The sequence below is a fragment of the Geotrypetes seraphini genome, chromosome 15, assembly GCF_902459505.1.
Source record: "Geotrypetes seraphini chromosome 15, aGeoSer1.1, whole genome shotgun sequence".
Lineage (NCBI taxonomy): Eukaryota > Metazoa > Chordata > Amphibia > Gymnophiona > Dermophiidae > Geotrypetes > Geotrypetes seraphini.
Window position 1 is genome coordinate 66,020,129 of NC_047098.1, and position 15,608 is coordinate 66,035,736.

A 15,608-nucleotide genomic window follows, 5' to 3' on the forward strand; every position below is an offset into this window, starting at 1 on the left:
CATATTCATTGGGGAAATCCTGAAAACCCGACTGGATTGCGGCCCTCAAGGAGGGACTTTGAGATCCCTGGGCTAGAGCATTCTGCTGCCTATGCTTTAGGTCAGGGCCAGGGGTAGGGAACTCCGATCCTCGAGTCACAATCCAGTGGGGTTTTCAGGATTTCCCCAATGAATATGCATGAGATCTATGTGCATGAACTGCTTTCAATTCATTGGGGAAATCCTGAAAATCCGACTGGATTGCTGCCCTCAAGGAGGGACTTTGAGATCCCTGCTTCAGAGTCCAAGTAAAATACTGGCAGCTGTTTCACAAAGTAGTCTCAGATCCGGACAGACACCCCGGGCTGCTCAAGATCTGCAGAAACCCTCCGGGCCGGGCACGAATCAAGTTGGGTCACGTGACAGGAGACAGACGGGTCACGAGACGAGCGCGCTGCACGTGACAGACCCCCCTCTGTAGCAGAGGTTCCGGCCGGTGGGGGGGATGGATCGGTTCTGCGCCGGCCTTTGGAGACAGGCTGGGAGCGGCGGCTGGGCACGTTTCCACCGTTACAGGCCAACAACGCGTCTAGCCGGTCCCCCGAGGCGGAGGCGCAGCGGGAACGGGTGAGTCTGGAAGGCCGGCCCGTGGCTATGACGCAGGAAGCCGTCGCGCCGTCATGACGTCTGGGTGGTTGGTATTGTCTAGGGGCGGGGGTGGAAGGTGAGTTAGGACGCAGAAGAGCTTGTGGCCACCGTCTGGATTAGACCCCTCAGACGGGTCCGTGGACCTGGCCAACGGACGTACAGTGAGCACGTGGGCCAGGTGTTGTACACGCGCCCATTTAGTCTCCCCGACAAGAAGACGTTTTGAACTCTAGTTAATTCCAAGGTGGTATTAAAAATGTGATTTTTTTCTTAGAGCAATTCTAATATACACCTCGTTCCGTTTCAAACATTTAGGGGTCCTTTTATCAAGCTGCATTGAGCAGGCATTGGTTTTTTAGCCGGCCGCGGGGATTAGCGCCTGATGAAACCCCCGCGAGTGCGGTTTGATAAAAGGACCCCTTAGTTCATTTCTTAGCATTATGCATCCAAAACCTCAGATGTATCTCTTCACCACCCAATAAGTATTTTTGTTAGCAGGAAGTTTCTGGTGTTGAATCCTCACAGGTTTGGGCATTTAAATAAACTTTTATATATATATATAATTTTTACTTTTTAACTTTAAACTTATCTGAATGATTGTAGATTGCAGATTTGCAATCTATAATCATTCAGATAAGTTTAAAGTTAAAAAGTAAAAATTATATATACAGTATATATATAAAAGTTTATTTAAATGCCCAAACCTGTGAGGATTCAACACCAGAAACACCCCGCTAACAAAAATACCCCTCAATACAAAGATCCCCCATGCAAAAAAAAAAAAAACAACATACAATGGGTGACAGGGAGAGTAATATAAATACAGAGCATATGAAAACAAAGCAAATGTGGAACTGGAATCAAAAATACACAGAATCCCAGAATACTCCCTATCCTCCCCCCCCCCTAGAAATACAGAAAGAAAACCAGAATGACAAGGACTGCAGTAGCTGAAATAACAAATCCCACAGTCTAAACCAGGTGTGTCAAACAATAAGGGGCTGAAATCTAAAACATAGGCTAAGTCGCAGGCCAAATTTTTTATTAAGATACTTAGGGGTTCTTTTATTAAGGTATGCTAACCGATTTACGCGTGCTAAATGCGCACCTTAATAAAAGGACTTAGTAGAAGTATAGGGTTACAATCTCTCCAATCCCGCGCCAGCTCTTTTAGGTCCTAGTTCACCCTTGTTGTCTAACACCAGCTCTGGAAGGATACACATTTCAAATCCGACATATTGTAATCACAAAACAGAAAATTTATTTTATCCCAGGACAAGCAGGCATGATATTCTCACATGTGGGTGACGTCATCTTTTTAAGCAAACTTGATTGAAGTTTCAAGTTTGCACACTGCACCACGCATGTGCTAGCCTTCTTGCCCACTAGAGGGCGCATCCCCACCTCGTGGTCCTCAGTTCAATTTCATCCGCGGAGCCAGAAGCCCTGTGGAAAATTGTGCTCGTGTTTGCCTTCTGTCGCCGCGGCTGTGTACTGATTCAAATCATATTGGTTCCAGGCTCTGGTTGTCTTCTGATTACTCACTTGCTAGGGTCTCCTGCCCATTTGTTGTTTTCTTCCATCTTTGTCCTCTCCTTCCATTTCCCTCCAATCCGTAGTCACATTTTTCCCCATATGAAACAACTGGCAAGGGCAGATATATATTTGGTGGATCACATTATACTGCAATTGCTTATACTTAGTAGCCCAGGAATATTTGTGGATATACAAATAAATCTCTTCCCACTCTGCTTCCCCAAGAGTCCAGCCCCAAACCATTCCATCAGATTTCATGGGATCTATCACAGTTTCCAGATTCTTCCAATAAGGCACGATAAACTCTAGAAAGTAATTTTCTCTATCTTAGCTCCTTTCCTTTAACCCTTCATTGGAGTTCCTTTCTATCCTAACTCTGTAAACCGTGCCGAGCTCTACGCTTGTGGAGATGGCGTGGTATACAAACCTAAGGTTTAGTTTAGTTTAGTTTAGCTGAGATCCACAAAGAACTTTCTAAGGGTGTAAATGATCGTACTAACTTAAATCAGGACTTGAGAAATAAAAGATCTAAGCTGAAAATAAAGAAAGAAAGGGAAAATACCCTGAATCTGCTTCTCCAAGCGACTCAATAATCAAAGTCCCGATCGCCAATAAATGTTTAAATTTAGTCACCCCTCCCACCCTCAATTGTCTACTGAGGGACTGCCTGTCTGGCCCAGAAAAAGGACAATAAGCACATATTTTGTTTTCTGGGAAAAGCTGCCCCCTAATCCCATTGTGTTTCTTTGTGCACCCCACTCATGCAATAGGGGTCCCAAAAAATCATTAGAAATTTATCTTTACTGGCTGAAAAGTGACCCCCAAATTCAAAGATTTTCCAGGGGTTGAGAAATAACGTCTTGATAGATACCCACGGGACATCCGTCCTGTCTCTATAGTGAAGAAACATGGCCAGAACATAGCTGCTCTGTGGTAGGCCCGTAATAACAGGTAGGTTAATGCCCCCTCCTCTTTCTTACGTGCAAGATGTTGAATGCAAGCTCTACCCTTCCCCCAAATAAATTTTCCCAGCCTCCTCTGCCATTGAGCATGAAGTGCCTTTGGGATAGCCAAAGGAAGCTGGGCAAACATAAAATTGAGCTTGGGAAGAATCATCATTTTATAAACCTCCATTATGTCCAAGATCTCCATGTAGTTAGTATTGCCTGATGATATTATTTTCACCCAGGTGGGCGTATAGAGCAAAGTTTTGCCCCTCCACAGTTTGTGATAAATGTGGACATTTGGAAGCTACTCTTTGCCATATGTTTTGGTCTTGCCCTGTGGTTCAGGCTTTTTGGACCAGCCTGTTCACATTTATTGGACACATTTGGAGGATGACTGTCCGTATATCACCTGAACTTCTTTTTGGAGTCTCTCCTCCCCCATCACCCTCGACAGCTTGGCACGAAGGCTTTCCTGCGGTGGTCCATTCTGTCTGCCCTCAAATGTATTCTACTTCAGTAGTTGGAGCCAGAAGCTCCTACGCTTTCCTTGTGGAGGATCCAGATGATTACTTTGCTTGCTTGGGAACGTTGGAGTGTCCTGGACCTCTCTTCTGCCCATGGTCATTGCTTTACGGCCACCTGGGAACCCTTCTGGAACACTATGACTCCTGTGACCAGGAGTCGGATCTTGAATTGCTGATTGGGTGGTTCTCCATATTAGTGCTTCCCCTTTGTTTTACTGTTTTTAGTACACTGTTTGGTTCTTTGTTATTTTCGTAGTGGACTCTGGACAGGGGTGGGGGGGGGGTGTTTGTATATTTGAAAATTGTTTGAGCTCTGTTTATCAGAAGGATTGGTTGATTTGTGTATCTATCTTGACTCAATAAAAATAATTTAAACATAAACCTCCATTATTTCCTATGGGAACTTCGGAGTGGCTTATAAAATGATTTTAAAGTTGTTTTATAGTTTCTGAAGGTATGGTTCAGGTCCCCCAGCTCCCCAGACCCCAAATCACTATTTTTTATTTTCTGTTTTTGTTTATTTTTGCTGTTTTGGGTGCAAATTCATGACAGTGGCCATCTTGGATTTTTTATCTATACAATCTTAGTCCTCAACAAATGATCTTTAGAACTGTTCAGTTGCTGGGCAAATCTCAGGCCTTCAGAGCAGATTTTCTTTCTGAATAACAAATGTCTTTCCCAGCTAACAAGCCTCAAGAATGCAGTTCTCAACTAGCACTACCAAACCTCAGCAGATTCTGTTGATAACACGAGTCAGACAAAACGATGATCAACTATGATTGCCTATGAAACTATGCAATGCTATCCCTAGGTTTTTGGGCCATGCTTATGGGCCTAATAAGCCTAGACTTAGAAGGGCATAATAACCCCCCCCCCCCATCTATGTCCCCTTTTAGCCTAAGTCAGTAGACACTGAAGTTGGCAGCAGGGAAATGTCCATTCTCAAAAAAAGTTGGGGTTTTTTTTGAGAATGGCCTATCTGCACGTTCAGCAATCTACTGGCTCAGACTGCCACTACGTCTATTCCTACACCATATTCCCAACCAAAAAATCGCCCAAGTCCCAAACGCCCAAACCCAGACCTTTTAGGCGAAGGAGGGGGCCAGTCCTTCGCCTAAAAGCAGGATTCTATAACCGGCATCTGTCAAAAAACAACGCCTGTTACAGAATCCTGTAACTGGCCCACCCCCAACTGCAACAATCGCGATCCTCCCCCCTCCCCAACAAAACCCTGAACCGGCAGGAGGAATCCCAAGCCCTCCTTCTAAAGATGGCACCCCCGAACCGCCCCCCCCCACCCCCCCCGCCGTGAATACGGGCAAGAGGGATCCCAGGCCCTCCTGCCCATGGCGCACCCCCGACCATTATGATATTTCTGTTTGCATTTCCTTGTCTTTTCAGTAATTGTTTGCTACTTGTATTTTTTCTCAGTGCAATGATTCTGTCGTATGACCTGTTTGATGGGACTGTGCCTGATACGCCCCTGGTTTTCCTTCATGGTCTTTTTGGCAGCAAGTCTAACTTCCAGTCTATAGCCAAAGTCTTGGTTCAGAAGACAGGCAGGAAGGTAAGAACTGATGCATGTGGAGTAACTGCAGAGCAATGAAGGTTGGAAGGAGGACATGGAGACATTAGTTGGGCTGTCCCTATCACAAGTGAATTAGGCAGTTGCAGTTGGCTTGGACAGCAGCATTTAGAGAGGGGGAGGGCGGTGGCCCAATCACCATGGTTGCTTTTATTTATCTAATGTGTCCTGATCCTCAGTTTCCTGCTGTCTCATTGCAAAAGCGGCTGCTGTCTGTTCCTCTGCTCCTTCCTCTGTTGAACATGCAGCAAACACCTTCTTATTGTGGGAAGAGAGGTGGCTACTTCTTCTAATTTTTAATGCAGTTTCTTGTGAGACTATCAATCTGCCTGTGAGGATAATGTTTGATGTGCTTGCATGTGCTTGCAGGCTGCACATTCACAGACTGAGGAGCAATAGGAAGCAGATCATGAAGGGCATAGAGAGAGAATAGAGAGGGACAAATTCGTCAAACTTTCAAATAATAAAAGAACAAGAGGGCATTCAGAAAAGTTGAAAGGAGACAGATTCAAAACGAATGCTAGGAAGTTCTTTTTTACCCAACGTGTGGTGGACACCTGGAATGCTCTTCCAAAGAGCGTAATAGGGCAGAGTATGGTACTGGGGTTCAAGAAAGGATTGGACAATTTCCTGCTGGAACAGGGGATAGAGGGGTGTAGATAGAGGATTACTGCACAGGTCCTGGACCTGTTGGGCCTCCGCGTGAGCGGACTGCTGGGCACGATGGACCTCAGGTCTGACCCAGCAGAGGCATTGCTTATGTTCAATTTCCACTGTTACAACTGCTGCTCAGTCTGAAGGAAGTTAGGAGAGCAATAATAATAATAATTTTATTTTTATATACCGCCAAAGTAGTTTGAGGCGGTTTACAATAAGAAAAGCTGGACTGTCAGCGAAGAAATAACAATGAAGTCCTTGAAAATACAATGAATTCTTAGAATAACAATGAAATCTTTGAATACATGCATATTTGTGGGGAGGGAGGGCAACAGAGTGGAAGTCACATTGTAGGGACGTCAAGTACAAGTAAGTAGAGTACAGGGGAAAGGCTTTAAGAGTTCTTGGTTACAAATCGGTTAAACAGGTTGGTTTTAACTAGTTTTCTGAAGTTAAGGTAGGATGACATGCGACACACATGTGACATGCGACATACAATACAAATGTAACATGTGACACACACAATATGCGACGCACATGTGACAAGCGAGACATGCGACACACGTCACATGCAACACACGGCATGCGACACATGTGACATGCAACACGTGACATGTGACACACACGACATGGAGGAGTCGGCCGTGGAGGAGTTGGCTAGTCTGCTGGACACTGCCGATGGCGGGGGGGCCTGACACAAGGCACCATGGAGGAGCTGGCCTGCTCGCTGTTGAACGCTGCTGATTGCAGGTTCAGATGGGGAGAGATCGAGGCTGAATGCTGTTGAGAAAGGTGAGGCAGATGTTGATGAAGAGTGGCAGACAGTGGGGCAGAGGTTGCAGAAGAGCAAGGCAGAGGCAGATACTGCAAATGATGAAATAGAAGACTAAATACTTGAGAAAAGGACTGAATAATTAAGAAATACAAATCCCATAAAACCCAGAAGACATAAAGCAAGAAATGCCCTTGTCTAAGAAAGAACTGTAACAAGATCATCAGAATATTGGAGCAACTATATCAGCAATTAAATGTACTTTAGTCATTACTCCCATAGCTATTAAAGGTGAAGCTGCATATTTGTTTCATATAGTGCAATCAAAGTACACAAATAAACATTAGGTCCCAAACGTTCTATAATTGATGAGCACAGAAGCAATTTCAAAATAAAAAACTTCCGAAGTCTGTTTTTTAGGCTTAAAGAAGTGACCTTTATGGACTCTAAGATCTCCATGTTCCCAGATGTTTCAAAGTTAACTCAGACCAGAAGGAAAGGGTTCCTACAAATGAGACAATCCGTACCCTCTTTGGGGGCTAAATTTCAGCTTAGATATCCTTGTAAATGTTTGATCCTTTTGGTCTTAATAGCGGTAAACTATGATTTTCCTGCTGTTGGTTTGTATGAGAATGGAAGGGAATTCTTCCCGAGTTTGCAAGTATGAAAGTCCAAGTTTTCTCTTGCCTACCTAGGTGCTGACCATGGATGCTCGTAATCATGGTAACAGCCCACACAGTCCTGAAATGACATATGAGGCAATGAGCGCTGATGTCCAGAGGCTCTTGCACCAACTGCACTTCAGCACATGTATTCTGATTGGGCACAGCATGGGAGGCAAAACTGCTATGACTATAGCACTTCAGAAGGTAGGTCTAAGGAGGAACTATGGAAGATGTAATTAGCATTGAATCATTGACATTGGCAAGATTATGGCTTGTGACTATGTTGGTGGAGTAGCTAGTAGAAACATGATTGTGGGTGTGTGGTTTTGCTAGCAGAAGAGCATGGCTGTACTTAATGAGCATTTGTATTTGGTGAATATGGCTGGTGGAAGTTTTTGGTTCAGATGTTGCTGGTAGACTGTTTGGATGTAGCTGGTGAGAGTTTGTTGGGTGTGGGTCATACATGTTCCAGGGCCGGTACACCCATAAATATAGAACAAAGTAAAGGGAACAGAAACCCCATGTAAAACCCAACAAAGAAAGAACAAGTAGGGAGTGGGATAGAACACGTCAACCTTGGGACAAACAATCTTTTATTTCAATAAATTCAGAAGCACATGGCTAAAGGTCTTTTTGAAAGGATCCAGCCGATGACCTGACACGGTCCCTGTTTTGGCCCCCAGGTGGAGGCCTGCCTCAGGGGTGTGTCTATTGGCCCACTAGGTGTCACTCCAGTGCTGGGAATACAAACTTTAAAAAGACAGATCTTGTACAAGGCTCTAGAAAATAAATATATACAAGACTCGTAGAAAATAAACCAGGACAAAATCAACAGGGAACACAGTGGTCTCTCGCCCACAGGACTTTTATACATGTGTTTTTAGTCATGTGTTTCTGTATTTATTTTTAATTTATGGAAATAAAAGATTGTTTGTCCCAAGGTTGACGTATTCTATCCCACTCCCCACTTACACCCATAAATACACAATCAGTCCAATTTTCAGCCGGTGGCAGTCTTTAACTGCACTGCTTGCCGCTGGTGTTGAACCTGGATATTCAGTGCTGGGCCGTTTCTGGCAGCCAGCATTGAGTATCCGGTTTCACTTTTGGCTGCCAGCCAATAACCAGTTTAAACCGGTATTTGGTGCTAACTGATCATTGGCTAGCACATAAGGATAGGACGGCTATTTAGGTGGTCATACTTATGCACTAACTTGCCTAGTTATCACAGAATATCGAGTCCTATGTGTACCTGCTCCCGAGATAGCCAGCTTTTGGTTATGCGCTAACTGCAAATATTCAGGAGGAATAAAGAGATTATGTACTTACCCTGGTAAGCTCTTTTCCAGTAGATTGAAGTTCATTTAAATCTCACTTTACAGCACGCCTTTTTGTGTGTTTTCTCTCCAGCACACCATATCAGGTACTTACCCCCTCTTCTATTAAACTGCGCTAGCAGTTTTAAGTGCAAAGAGCCGTGCTGAATGGCCCGTGCTGCTCCCAACGCTCATAGGAACTCTATGAGCATCGGGAGCAGCACAGGCCATGCAGTGCGGCTCTCCACGCTAGAAACTGCTAGCGCAGTTTAATAGAAAAGGCCCTTGGTTTCTTTGGCCTGTTTTCCGGGTATTTCTTACTATGGCTTTATTACTCATGCTGAATATTCACTATTTTGCCATTTCTGTACAGCGCTATAATACATGTGGCTCAAATGTTTTTAAGCGGCACCACTTTTGGTATGCGGTTTGGTCGATCCGGCTTCGTTTATTTTTACATTTTAATCCATTTAGTATCTGTTTTAACACATGCATATCTTTTGGGTTTTAATCCTTTTTCATGGCTTTTTTTCTCTTATCTATATCCCACTATTATTTCATCACCTTATGCAAGATATGCACTTCTGTTCTTAGAAATATGGTTTTAATATGGACTTTGTTCATTTAAATATATCATTGTTTTCTGCTTCCAACATTTATGTATGACATTTGTCTGTTTTTAATTGATATCTCAGTTTTTAATTTCATTTTATTTTTCTTGTATTATATGTGTACATTTCAGTGTCCCCTGAGGAAGGTGTTGGATCCTTGTTGGGACCATTAGTTTGAATAAAGATAGTTCTTTTGGCTGGCAGGATGTCTCCCATGCTGAACTTTCTGCCCAGCAGTTTATCTGATGTGCCTGCTTTCTGACTCAACTTAATGGTCAGCTCCATAGCTAAGATTTTACTGTCAGTCAGACTTTGGATTGGGAAGAGTCTATATATAGGATTACAAGGGATGAATGGTTGAGCTCCATAAATGTTCAGAACATAAGAACATAAGAAGTTGCCTCCGCTGAGGCAGACCAGAGGTCCATCTTGCCCAGCGGTCCGCTCCCGCGGCGGCTCATCAGGCCTAATTGCCTAAACAGTGTCCCTGACTGATTTTGTAACTGCCTCTAATTCTCTAATCCTATCCTATCCCTATAACCTACCTCTACTCCTATCTGTACCCCTCAATCCCTTTGTCTTCCAGGTACCTATCCAAACCTTCTTTGAAGTCCTGTAGCGTGCTCCTGCTTATCACATCCTCCGGTAGCGCATTCCATGTATCCACCACTTTTTGTTTCTTGTTTAACTTGTATTCTCTTAGCTTCATTGTTCTTCTCAAAGGCTTGTTAATGTTTTAATCTTCAATGATTGTTTTAAATTCATTTGAGCAGATCAGACAGCTGGTTTCGGGGACTTCCCCTTACTTCTCCTTCTCCTGTCTTCTGTAGGGTGTTGCCAGCTTTGGTACAAACTGAAGGGAGGCAGCAGAGACTGTGGAGAAGAAGGATGTGAAAAGCTGTGAGTGACATCTTCTGCAGTATGCTCGCAAGCACAGATGGATAACCCTACCATCCCTATTTACTGGAAAAGATATTATCTAGGTTAGAACCTAATCTTTTTATATGGACGGGGTGACTTGATGTATCGCACAGTTTTTATCTGACATGATTTTCTCTGTTTCTGTGCTAGACGGGAGACCCCCAGAATCCATGATATTGGAGTGTATGGATAGAATTTTGACTGTTACATTTCCTTATTCTGCTTTTCTATGTAGCCGGATCTGGTGGAGCGTCTGATATGTGTGGACATTAGCCCTGTCCCAATCACTGGACATAGCAAGTTTCCAACCTATATCTCATCCATGAACAACATTCACCTGGAGGATCAGCTTCCGAGATCAATGGCTCGGAGACTGGCTGAGGAGCAGCTGCAGCCTGTAGTGCAGGTCAGTCTGTGCTAGCCCGGGGCCTACATTTGTTCAGTTTATTAAGAGTTTCAGGTGAATGCACTTTTTCATAATCTGTTTCTGTTAAAAAAAATCAGTTATTGGGTTAACACATTGGCTCAATGATATTGCTGTGCACTAGAGTGACATGGTAATGAAAATCGCCTCCAACCTTTACCCATTCCCACAAATATCTATTGGTTAACATTCTCTGCATTCTGTCTCCATCCTCGTGCTGTTTTTCCCTGTACACCACAAATAAGTTGTATATAGTCTGAAAGAACAGCAGTATTGAATACTCAAAATTTTAATGATAACTTATAATATTCCACCATTCTTGGTCATAGAGAGAATATAAACCCTACTCCCTCCCAAACTTGTGGTGTTCCTCACAGCTGCTATGGCAGGAAAGAACTATATAAATATCAAATTAAATTCCCCCTCTCCCTGATTATAAGCCTCAACAGACCCGTGATTCAGACAGTTATTAGTGTATCAGAATGCAAGTCTCTATTATTTTTTATTTATTTATTTAGTTTTCTATACCGTTCTCCCAAGGGAGCTCAGAACGGTTTACATTAATTTATTCAGGTACTCAAGCATTTTTCCCTGTCTGTCCCAGGGGGCTCACAATCTACCTAATGTACCTGGGGCAATGGGGGGATTAGATGACTCGCCCAGAATCATAAGGAGCAGTGTGGGTTTGAACCCACAACCCCATGGTGCTGAGGCTGTACAAAATTACGCCAGGTGTACACCTGGCTGGGCCTCCGAGTGTGTGGATTGCCGGACTTGATGGACCGAAAGTCTGATCCGGAGATGGCCCATGATGTATTTAAATGTTTCTATCATGTCCCCCCTTTCTCTGCGCTCCTCCAGAGAATATAAGCGCAGTCTGATCAAGCGTTCTTCATATGGGATGTCTTTAAGTCCTGAGACCATCCTAGTGGCCATTCTCTGTATCGACTCCATCCTCTTCACATCCTTTTGATAATGTGGCCTCCAAAATTGGACACAGTACTCCAGGTGAGGTCTCACCATGGATCTGTATAATGGTAGTATGACTTCTGGCTTTCGGCTGATAAAGCTCCTTCTGATGCAACCCAGCATTTGTCTGGCCTTTGCTGAAGCTTTCTCCACCTGATTAGCAGCTTTCTCATCCAAGAAGCCTTCAGCTGTGTTCTTTGGTCATCTGTGGTAAGTCCAGCAAGTGAAAATGTTCTTTTAAATGAGGTACTGATTGCTAAATAGTTAAGTTGTTTGGAAGCTGACTTAGTTTAAGCCAAACCATTTCTTTGCTCTACCAAAATGACAAAGATTTGTACAAGTTTCTGAGTTTAAGTAACTGTTCTTCCAAATCAGTGCGCTAATGTTTTTTGGGTATTAACGCTTTAAAGCTTTCTATCCCCAGGTAAAACTATAATCATTATTACCACAGTAATACCTTGCAGTTTGTCCTCATCCCTGTGGTAATACCATGCAAATCATACCTGTTCCTTCAAGAATAACCATGGTACCACTGTATTACCACTTTTCCCATTACCATGTCACACTCTTTGTGCACTGCCTTGCAGAGGGATTTGGGGTGGGTAGGGAAGAGAGTTTCATTGTACACTAGTAGCACATGGTGGCTGGATTTAGAGCCCATGACTGAAAGGATATGGAAAGAGTCTGGGGCACAGACCCTGATTCAAGACTTGGCCACTGCAATGAACAGGAATAAATTTGCCTGCGGCTATCCTGGTGGGGAGAGGTCAATGTTTTCCTTAAATATTTGTTTCTGACAAGAAGCCACAGCATGCTAATAGGGTGCTCATTGTATCTCTGGATCTTTTCAGGATGCTGCAGTGAGGCAGTTCCTCCTCACAAACCTGGTGAAAAAGAATGGGCAGTATTGCTGGAGGCTGAATTTGGAGGCCATATCCCATCACCTACCTGACATTATGAGCTTCCCAGAGTTCCAGTCAACTTATCCTGGACCAGCACTCTTTCTGGGAGGTGCAGACTCCTGCTACATCAGGTATGACTCTGGGAAAATCCTCAGGTTACAACTTTAAAGATGCCTCTAGTTACAGAGGATGATGCAATGGATTGAGATACTCGGGAACTGGATTCCGTTCCTATGTAGCTCATTGTGACCCCAGGCAATCCTCCCTTACCCCAAGTACAAACCCCCCAACCCTCCCACCTTAGATTGTGAGCCCATCAGGGGTGTATAAAAAGTGTTCAGCACCACACTACAGAAATGACTAGCAGTAGTGGAATCGGAGGACAAGTACCGCAAGATTGCTGCTAGCAGCTGCAGTGGCTCTTTTGAGGTTGGAGATACAAGGAGCAGGAGTGAGTGGGCATTGCTCCTGCCCATTGGACCCCTGGACTACCAGGGATCTTACAGGTAGACAAAGGAGATGTTTGTGTGTGTGTGTGTTTTTGATGGGACTTCTAGTTCCCTATAGAGGGAAGATCGGAATCAGGATGGTCAGAAAGGAGATGGCTACTTGGCCTTTTGTATGGTAGAGCAGGAAGGACATGCTAAAACTTCCTTTGCATGGGATCTTAAGAGAGACTTTTTACAAGAATCTGGAATCACCACTCTCGGTACCGGTAGCTCCTAGGAAACTGGAGTCTTTTTACAAGATAATTTCTCTCCCGGGATTTGATAAACCTCAACTAATTCCTCATCTTAGAGTTTACTTTAAAAAAAAGTCTACTCCGTCTAAAGTTTATGTGTTGGTTCCTCCTGGTAGGGAGGGCCGTACGATGGACAAATTTGGCCGACGACTCTATCAGAATTTCATGTTAGCTAATAGAGCCGTCAACTACAATCCCAGGGTACTAAAAGAACTCAAACATGAAATTGCTGAACTGCTGTTAGTGATCTGTAACTTGTCTCTAAAATAATTTGAGGTACCTGAAGATTGGAGGGTGGCCAATGTTATGCCAATTTTTAAAAAGGGTTCCAGAGGAGATCTGGGAAATTACAGACCGGTAAGCCTGACTTCAGTGCCAGGCAAAATGGTGGAAAAAGTATAAAAAATAAAATTGTGGAACATGTAGACAGACATGATTTAATGAGACAGAGTCAGCATGTGTTCATCTGAGGGAGATCGTGCCTCACCAATTTGCTTGACTTCTTTGAAAATGTGGATAAAGGTGAGCCAGTTGATGTAGTATATTTAGATTTTCAGAAATCTTTTGATAATGTCCTCATGAAAGGCTCCTGAGAAAATTAAAGAGTCATGGGAAAGGTGGCAAAGTTCAGCTGTGGATTAGGAATTAGTTATCGGATAGAAAACAGAGGGAAGAGTTATATGGTCATTTTTCTCAATGGAGGAGAGTAAACAGTGGAATGCTGCAGGGATCTGTACTGGGACCGGTGCATGAGATTTATGTGCATTCACTGCTTTCAATGCCTATTCATTGACATAGACAGTCCACCTGCACAATAACAGATGCATTTGAAAGTGAAAATACACAAGTACTTTGTTTGAAACTTAGGGAAAAGTCCATCGTTAAAGTGCCCGTGGACCTAGTCCCAGAGCAGACAGTCTAAAAATAACAGGCTGAGGTAGATGCATGTTCCCCTTGGATAGAAAATGCTTTGCATGATTCCCTCCCCTTACACCTCTGGCTACGTTGCTTTTAATAATGGTCTGTCAACTCCTTTTGCCATGTAAGAATGCTGATCCATACGTGTGTGTGCAGTGTGACTTTTTTTGCACTGATCCCAGTGTCTTGTATGTTCCTGTCTCCTGTAGCTCGGAGGACTATTCTGAAATTGAACGTCTGTTTCCCAAAGCAGAGATTCAGTACATTCTGGATGCAGGGCACTGGGTCCATGCAGACCAAACACAGGAGTTCATCGCTGCCATCTGCAGGTTCTTGCTCACCTCATAGACCCTGCTGTCCAGAAGTCATCTATTATGGAGTGCAACAGCATACGGAACATGTGAATTGCTGCCACTTTAAAATGAGAGCTGACCTGGGACTGCACAAGTGTAGCCATTGCTCTGACAGGTGTTTACAGCATCCCAAGCATTGCTCATGGAGTGTCATCACATGCTGCATCCTCCTAGTGGCATTTTACATCTAAGAAGCATCCTGCGGAAGACAGACTGCTGCCAAAGATTGTTGGCCATATGGTATGGGTCTGAAGTGTCATTCTAACACTAGCAGACCACTAAAAGGGGGCCTAGTAAGTGCATTAAAAGCTTCTAGGGTACCTAGGTTTAGAGAGATCCCAGTAGCAGTTTCAGCCCATAGATGGCCGTATTAATACTTGATACATGCCTCTATTGCTAAATCTACTGGAAAAGAACATTTAAATTATTTTCAGGGGATTTCATTTGCTTTTTCTCAAAATGGAATTGGTGGGGTGGTGCTAGCAGATATGTCAAACAACTCGTATAATAGGTCATGTTTTAAGATTTAGGTTTTATTCCAGGAAATTTTTAAGACAGTTTTTTAGTTTTCGTTTCTTCTCACTCCATTAACATGGACTGATTGTTTGTTTGTTTTAAAAGTTATTTTTGATGTCTACTGTAAAAGGTTTGGTGTTACTATGAATTAGGACGGTGTGGTCACAGAATAGCTTAATGGTTAGTGCAGTGGCAAAAGAACCAGAGGAACTGAGATCAATTCCTTGTGACTCTGGGTAAGTCATTTAACCCTCCATTACTACAGTATAAAATAAGTATATGTGTAGAATATGTAAATTGCTTTAATTGTAACCACAGAAAGGCATATCATATCCCATCTATAGGTCTGCACGGGAACGGGGATCGCGGGAATCCCCCCAACCCATGGGACTCCCACGGGGACCCCCCTCTGGCCCACGGGACTCCCACGGGGACCCCCCTCTGGCCCACGGGACTCCCACGGGGACCCCCTTCTAGCCAACGGGGATGGAAAGCTTTGGAAGCAGGGTTCGTCCATATAATATAATGGACACGTCAGCCTTAGTAAAAGAGGGGGTTTATAAGTTAATTACCTGAACAGAAAACAAAAAAAGGGTTCCACCAAAGAGATTTCACAAGGAAAA

The 15,608-nt window shown here is 43.7% G+C and overlaps 1 protein-coding gene across 4 annotated transcripts in view; it reads left to right on the forward strand.

Annotated features, from left to right (window-relative positions):
• The window catches only part of ABHD11 (abhydrolase domain containing 11), a 112,775-nt gene extending 97,381 nt beyond the window's left edge, over positions 1-15,394 (forward strand). For 2 of the 4 annotated variants that reach the window (XM_033922169.1, XM_033922168.1), the window contains 5 exons: positions 5,066-5,201; positions 7,344-7,517; positions 10,397-10,567; positions 12,406-12,587; positions 14,326-14,464. In XM_033922169.1, coding sequence (XP_033778060.1) covers positions 5,070-5,201; positions 7,344-7,517; positions 10,397-10,567; positions 12,406-12,587; positions 14,326-14,464 — 798 coding nt within the window. In that variant the 5' untranslated portion in view covers positions 5,066-5,069. Of the gene's footprint in view, positions 1-257; positions 607-5,065; positions 5,202-7,343; positions 7,518-10,396; positions 10,568-12,405; positions 12,588-14,325 lie in introns of those variants that run through there. The other 2 variants (XM_033922167.1, XM_033922166.1) reach the window with 2 other exon arrangements.
• Positions 15,395-15,608: the final 214 nt, after the last annotated feature.